This window comes from Danio rerio, chromosome 10, assembly GCF_052040795.2.
Source record: "Danio rerio strain M-AB ecotype USA chromosome 10, GRCz13ab, whole genome shotgun sequence".
NCBI classification, from domain to species: Eukaryota; Metazoa; Chordata; class Actinopteri; order Cypriniformes; family Danionidae; genus Danio; species Danio rerio.
The window spans coordinates 38479388-38487500 of record NC_141030.1 but is presented as its reverse complement, the minus strand read 5'-3'; the positions used below and the strand labels follow the sequence as shown (position 1 = coordinate 38487500).

The window sequence follows — 8113 nt, the reverse complement described above, 5'->3', positions numbered from 1 at the left end:
CGCGCGGACGTAAATGCGTCTGACTGTTGTGATTGGCTAAAGCAGACGTCTCACGTCAGCACGTTCTAGACGTGCACGCGCTTATTACGGGAATCTTCCTTCTGCGTTCACACAGCGCAGCATTCCGGCAAATTGCCGGTAATGTTACAACTTCTCTTTCCGGAAAATAGCCAGAACGAATTTACCGGTATTTTCAAAAAGGACCTGTTCACACATACAACCTTTCCGGAAAATTGCCGGCAATTTTCCGGAAAGGTCTGTATGTGTGAAAGGGGCTATTGTCTAATTATTGTTGTCGTCTTTATAAGCTTTGTTATGTTGTGTTTAGTTTGCCTTTGGATTTTTGCTGTTTGCTCGTGCACTCCGTTCACAATTCTGGTTTGTTTTGTCCGGCTCTTATCTGGTCCTAGTCTGCTCACTGACTCATCGTTTTGGTTTGTTTGTTCACTTTGTTTCATGTTATGATCATATTTTTGAATTCCTGTTCAAACATTGGTTGATTCACTTTTGTTTAGTGTGTTGTACTTTTTGTCCTGGTTCGATTTTTGAACCTGGCCTGTCCCCTTATTTTTTATTAAAACTTCTATTTCTGCATTTGGATATCTTTTGTATTTTTGTGAGCCCATCGTGACATACAACAATAATTAGACAATGACATACAGCTGGAAACAATTATTGATCACGTGAACTACAAAGCAGGAACAAACCGAAACATAACTAGTGTCCAGAAAACCAGAAGATTGCACTACAGCAGACATGACAGTACTGAACTAAAAGACCAATCTACTGGTAATGCATGTCCATTTTTAACCAGCAAACACTAGTATTTTATTAGTGTCTTTTGAACCTCACTTTCTAATATGTTTTTGTCGTCTGACAGAGTGTCGAGTGGTGAAATCAACATCCTATGGGAAGGTGGGCTCTTTAAACCGAAACTCGCCTAGAAGCGTTGTCCTTTGCAGACGCAGCAAGTCCCCTTCTGGATCAGGTAAGGGTTAAATATACACTTACCTGCCACTTTATGCTGCACGTATTGCTAGTACTGATTTAGACCCCGTTTTGCCCGCAGAATTGTATTAATACATCATTGCATTGATTCAACAAGGTGCTGGAAGCTTTATATGTTGGTCCAGATTTGCTGCAGATTCGTTGGTTGCACATACATGATGCAATTCTCCCATTTCACCACATACTGAAAATCCTCTATTGGTTTGAGATCTGATAACTGTGGAGCCATTTGAGGAAAGTTAACTCACTGTCAAGAAACCAGTTGATTTCAGCTTTTGTGTGTTGTCCTGCTTGAAATGGCTGTCATAACATGGTTTTGCTTTGGTCATAAAGGAATGCAGCAATCCTGAAGTAGACTGTGGCATTTAAATAATGTTGGATTTGTGTGTAAACCCTTAAGTAGGGGTGTGGTTTATTTCTCCTCTCATCTTTCTCTTGTAGCAAACTAACGGTTGGAGGGGCGTGGCTAAACATATTTTGTCCATGCTATCAAAAAGTGTCAAAGATGACTGTCGTTTAGCAATGGCTAGATTTTAATTAAAGGGTGAAGTGCTTCGAAATGTGCATTTTTTTATTTGAATTTTAACGTAATCTCAACTGAAACATGAAAAGTGGGTGGAACTTAAAGTAACTCCTCCCCTTTAAAAAAAACAGCCAATAGTGTTTTATTTTTATCAGAGCTCTGCCAGTGAGAGATTAAACTTGTGAGAGAGTGGTTTAGAATAAACACATGAGAAGCTTCTTAAAGGCTGTTGTTTTGCCCTCAAATAGAAATTTTGCGCATTACCTTTGCAAGATGGTCAGGGCAAAAGCACATTTTAACATGAAATGGATACATTTTATGTATTGTGTTGCGGCGCCACGCCATGTGTAGTTAGGCCATGGTGTTACATGCTGATAATAACATCTAAAAAACTTGAGACTAACAATGTGCACAAGTAAAATAAGCATTATAGATTCATCTAAGGGCCACAAAAAAGTGTGCCACTTAAATATCCATCACAACAAAACACCACCAGCAGCCTGGGCTGTTGGTAGTAGGCGGGATGCTATCATATTGAATTTGTCACCCATTTTTTGATTGTCATGGGTTTAACAAGTGTGGCGGATGGATACTTTTGTTTTGTGTTTACTTTAAAATTAAAGTTGTTGAATGTTTGCTAGTTCCTACTTTTATCTTTCCTGAATGAATCTGAGTTTTAGCTTTGTGTAACCCCGCTGGTCCTACAGCACCCAACCCGCTCCGAGCTGGGATCGAACCGGCGACCTTCCACATGGGTGTCGGTTGGTCTATCAAGGAGGCTAAAGACCATGACCTCTAGCAGCTGTCGCTAGAGCACCTTTAGAGGTCAGAGGAGTGAGGTTTAGCTACACAGCATTTACTAGCTGGTTTTCGCTACACTCACCCCCCCCAAACCTCACTCCCATCCGGGTCATGGCACCAATGAAACCCCCGCCACACCACCCAACCCGCTCCAAGCTGGGATCGTACCGGCGACCTTCCACATGGGAGTCGGTTGCTCTACCAAGGAGGCTAAAGGCTGATTTATACTTCTGCGTCAAACGTCGGCATATGCTATGGCGCTGACACATAGCCCTTCGCCGTGGCTGTCGGCGTCGCTGACGTGCACCTCTCCAAAAATGTAACTACATGTCGCAACGACGCGTAGCGCAAGCTCTGTGATTGGTCGGCTTGGTAGCACTGACGAGTCTGGGCGGGACCGAGAGCCGCGTGAATGGTGCGAGCCGGATGGAGCGATTGTTTACAAGTGTGGAGTCCCATGAAGGAGCTCCGGATGGAAAGTTTTGTTTTGTGTTTACCTCATAGTTAAAGTTGTTGCACGTCCGCTGGTTCCTGCCTCAAAATGAGCGCGTTTGAGCCACTTGTGAATCCCGGAATTGTTCAGGAAAAGCAAAAAAGCAGCGAAGAAACTCGACACAGAGACACATTAACACCTCACTGCCAACTAGCGTTTCGAAAGTGTTAATCCAGACCAACAGAGACAGGGCGCAGAAGTATAAATGCACAGCTACGCGCGTTGCATGCGCCGTGTGTTACGCCGGTCATTTGACGCAGAAGTATAAACCAGGCTTAAAGACCATGGCCTCTAGCGGTTGTCGCAAGAGCACCTTTAGAGATCAGAGGAGTAAGGTTTACCTGCACAGCACTTACTAGCTGGCCTCCGTTACACTCACTCCCATAAACCTCACTCCCATCCGGGTCACGGCACTAATGTAACCCCCGCCGGTCCTACACCACCCAACCTGCTCCGAGCTGGGATCAAACTGGCAACCTTCCGCATGCGAGTCGGTTGCTCTACCAAGGAGGCTAAAGACCATGGCCTCAAGCGTCTGTCGCCAGAGCCCTAGCTGGCCTCTGTTACATACGGCTACAGTAGTATCGCACGCATTTCCAGCATAAACTTAAAAGACCGGCAAGGTAGTTTAACACAGTGGATCATAATACCCCCTCTGCCTACTAGCTTTTTGCAAGTGTCATTGCAGAGCAGGACAGAGAGAATGTAGAAGTATAAATGCTAACAACGTAGGCTACGTGCAAGGTATCACTTTGAAGTTTAAATCAGGCTTAATAAAGTGTCCGGCGATGGTACATGTTTATGCAACACAAAACGCCTCTCTAAACAGGTTCCTGTGTACACACAAACTCCCATCTCAAACATTGGCTCTCTTTCGATTGAGTATGGTTAAAAAGAGAATTAACATCTCAAATCACATAATAAATAGGAAGTCATGCATGCGAGACGGCTCTTTGTGCAACGAAGCACCTCTGTACGTGCAGCAGAGTGTGTTTGCTGGCTTCTGGGTTGAACTGCGTTCAGATATAGCTGTCTGATTCACAAGGGCGCATCCCGATGGAGAGGAGTCAAAAACGAGAGATATGAGATATTGAGGGAGAGAGAGGGGTGATGAGAGAGGCAGAGAGAGAGAGAGCGAGAGATGGAGGGGGGTTGTGTGACTCAGTCTTGCAGATCCACATCAACTGTTGTGCAATGAACACCGTTGTGTGTGATCTGAATTATAGGCACTATGCGGTTTGCTTTTGTGCCAGTTTGCTGACTGATTTGCTTTGATCATTACTATATTCATGTGACATATTATAATATATGCTACCTTATACATGCCAATGCTAATCAAGTCAACTTTATCTCTGCAGCACTTTATGTAGTGCAGAATGTAGTGCACACGCAGTGTTTTGTTCTAGTTATTCATTCATTCATTTTCCTTCAGCTTATTCAATATTTCACAGGTCGCCACAGCGGAATGAACCATCAACTATTCCAAGATATGTTTTACGTAACGGATGGCCTTCCAGGCGCAACCCAGTACTTGAAAACATACACACTTAATCACCCTACGACCCATTTAGTTTATGCAATTCACCTATAGTGCTTGTGTTTGGGCTGTAGGGGAAACGGAGCACCGTGAACCCAGGGGGAACATGCAAACTTCACTCAGAAACACCAACTGGCCCAGCTGGGACTAGGGATGGGTATCGTTAAGGTTTTTTCAGTATTACTACTTTTATCGATTCCACTTATCAGTTTGGTACTTTTTGTAGTATTTTTTTTTTTAATTTATGAAAAAAACACAAATGAAGCAAAATTAGTAACACTTTGTTTTATTATTATGTTTTTAATTTAAAATAAAGTGAAATCAGTAATTGTAAAACAAATAAATTCTATTTTTTTCATGTAAAAGAATGTACAATGGTTTGAAGAAAAATTACAATTCTTCTGGAGAAAATCAACATGTTTGCCTTTTCTGACAGAAGTCGGGACCTTTCTTGGTTTATCGTGCTCCTTGCAGTTGAAAATACTCTCTTTGAGTTGCAAAATGTAGTTAAATGAGATAATGTTACGATTTTTTACATTGACGCATTCACATAAATGAGTTATTTGTGTTTTGGGAGTTATCTGTGTTTAATACAGTTTTGGAGCATCTTGCAATGTAAAAATAAGCAGCTTTTTAATATAATTTCCTAATAAGCATAGTTTATTACTAAGCTATTCATGGGCTATATTTGTAAATACAGCTGATGTAAAAGCATTTTTAATGTTTAATTTATTTAGGCTACTGCAGAAAAAACACTGTTGTCATTGTAACCGAATGTGTTTATTTAACTATTAATATTATACTAATTTAGGTGATTGACTGCTGGCATAACCATGTGGATGATGTAACGTTACCGATAGTAGCTAGGCAGTCAAAAACTTTTCATCTGTCTTTCTGCAGTTAATGCACTTTTGAAAGATACATTCACTTAGCCAGATTGCTTGCGTTTCTGCTTATACAAGAAAACAACTGGTTGCGTTGTCGCTAACCACTCAGGAAATACAACCTCATTGATTCACTTCGCAAGCTTACGATCTGTGTGTGCGCTTAGCGCGAGCCTCAGCTATGTGCACATGCACAGCCGACAACTGTGAAGGCTTTTATACTTGACATGCTCGCCAGAAACACAAGCATTTCTCATTTGAGTTTGCCAACAGTGCAGACGAATATCAAATATGGCAAATTAGAAAGGGTTGGTCAGTTAAATTATATTACTGTGAATAATGTTTAGACAGCAATGATTTTCCAGAACCGTTAAAATCAGGGCTTATCTACTCTTCGGTTATTTATAATTTAGCACCAATGCTGATAAAGTACCAAGTTTCGGTACCCATCCCTAGCTGGGACTCAAACCAGCGACCTTCTTGCTGTGAGGCAACAGTGCTAACCACTGTGCCACCGTTCCACCCCCTGTTCTAGTTATTCATTTATATCATTATTTTTTCAGGGTTTTTACTTTTAACTGACAGAACAGTGGAGATTACACACAGGAAAGTGAGGGGAAAGATCAGCAAAGGACCTCGAGCCGGGAATCGAACTCTGACCACCATGAGCACCTCTGTGTTAATGTTGACAAACTAACCACTAAGCTATTGGCATTCATTCATTCATTTTCCTTCAACTTAGTCCCTTTATTCATCAGGCGTCACCACAGAGGAATGAACCGCCAGCTTAACCAGCGTATGTTTTACACATAGACTGTAAAATATATGGACATAGTATCCGTGACGTCACCCATAGGTTTCTGAAGAGCGCAAAAGAAGCCACAAGTAGGCGCGGCCAACCGTCGCCATTTTGTTCACGCGTCATCACACCCACGGCGGGATCCCAAACAAGGGCAAAGAGGCGGAGAGTGAGCGGAGCTACAGACACCTGCTAGCATTTAGCTTGGACCTGGTTCAGACACACTTTACTTTGGGAGAAACGCTTAATACTTTATCACCTGTGACTCGTTTGTATTCTGACCACTTGTACTTGGTTGTATACTATATCAATAAAGTGTTTAGTCTTTTAAAAACACTGCTGTAATACATTGAGCCACTAAACATTGTTCTTATGACGTTTTTCAACAGGAGGAAAACGCGAATTACTTCCAAACTCTTCATATATAGTCTGTGTTAGTTAATGTAAGACTATTGATGAAATCCAGCATAACAACGTATGACAACACTTCAGATGACTGATCTAGAGCCCACAGCTAATCAATCTGACAGACTCTGGAGTGCATTACAGCTCTAAATATAAATATAAACGATAAATGATCTTAAATAAAACAAATACATGTATAGAGATGGTATATAAGTATATAACTTTACTCACATGGGAAACGGAGGCCACGTGAATGGTTTGTGAGCACAATTAAGTTCACTCAGCATGACATTCCATCAAATAATTGTAGGAAACAAGTCCAAAAGGCAGTTGAGTGTGTAAAGCCACATAAAACAACCAGAAATACAATAAATATGCCGAGTTCAGTGGCTAAACTGCAGGATTCAGCTGAGGTGACGTGACTGTGACCAGCGAGACCTAGCTGTCACTCAAGTGGCCACTCCCTTAATTATGCAAACTTAATATAACTTAATATAAAGGAAACGGATGAGTTATAAAAAAATTCACCCCCCTCACAGTTGTCATGAAGGGTAATATTACCTGTATTAACCAAAATCTTTTTTTGTACCAGGCTGTAAACACCTTTTTTTCTGCGGTAAAGTTGGCCATTCTAACAGTGGGCTCAATAGAAATTTGCTCTGTTTTGGAGCCAGGAGCGGCCACGACTAGCGGAATTTCGCATGAATTGCAGTTTTAGTTACTTCCGTATTGGCTTCCTGAGGGAGAGCAGGAGGTTGCCGCTTGGTTTTACACAATGGATGCTTTTTCATCTGCAACCCAGTACTGGGAAACTCCCCCCCTCCCGCCCCATACACACACACACATTATTGCCAATTTAGTTTATCCATTTCACCTGTACCGCATGTCTTTGGACACACAGAAATGCCAACTGATCCAGCCAGGACTTGAACTACGGACCTTCTTGCAGTGAGGTGACAGTGCTAACCATTGAGCCACCATGTTATTGGTGTTCATGTTATTGTTCAGTTCAATATGAATGTTGGTGAAGGATGTGATCTGAAGGCAAAAAAGGCAATAGTGGGAGAAGGTAAACACTCACTCACTCACTCACTATTTTTTGGCTTAGTCCTCGATTTATAAGGGGTCACCACTGTGTAATGAACCACCAACTACTTCGGCATATGTTTTTTTTTTTATGCAGAGGATGCCCTTCCAGATGCAAGAGAGTGAACAGACAGGCATAGGCATAGATGGCATTCTTCATCAGATTTAGTTTTTTGGAAAGTATTCCCGGTTCTGTTTGCCCTAATAAGTGCAGCCTAACAACCTCTTATGGGAATTGACTTTTCAGGTTGCGTTTGTGTGTTATGCATGCTTGTACAAAGAGCTGTTTTATGCATTTATTTTTAACAGACTGAGTGTGTCTGCCTCCCCAACTATGCTAAGAAAAGTTTAGGTGCCAAATAGAAAAAGAATCAATCACCCGCAGTCTATTGTGATATCAGAGGCATTACTGTCTACAAATGTATTAGCATCATAGTAGGGTTAAAGGGATGGTTTACCCAAAAATCTTAATTAATACTGGTTCAAAACCTATTTGAGTTCCTTCTGTTCAACAAAAAAGAAGATATTTTGAAAAATATTTTTTGCAGGGACCCAATGACTTCCATAGAAATGTTTC

At 41.6% G+C, this 8113-nt stretch overlaps 2 protein-coding genes across 12 annotated transcripts in view; both read left to right on the top strand.

Annotated features, from left to right (window-relative positions):
• LOC147842141 (uncharacterized) overlaps positions 1-8113 on the top strand; it is a 1078568-nt gene that overhangs the window by 33913 nt on the left and 1036542 nt on the right. The gene's annotated exons all lie outside the window — the stretch shown is intronic.
• Positions 1-8113, top strand: part of dclk1a (doublecortin-like kinase 1a) — a 129531-nt gene that overhangs the window by 55574 nt on the left and 65844 nt on the right. For 9 of the 11 annotated variants that reach the window (XR_015500444.1, XR_015500443.1, XR_015500445.1 and 6 more), the window contains exon 5: positions 881-988. Coding sequence is in view for 6 of the 11 variants with exons in the window: in XM_087269548.1 (XP_087125674.1) it covers positions 881-988 (108 nt within the window). In the remaining 5 variants the exon portion in view is untranslated. Of the gene's footprint in view, positions 1-331; positions 790-880; positions 1024-8113 lie in introns of those variants that run through there. The other 2 variants (XM_087269554.1, XM_087269555.1) reach the window with 2 other exon arrangements.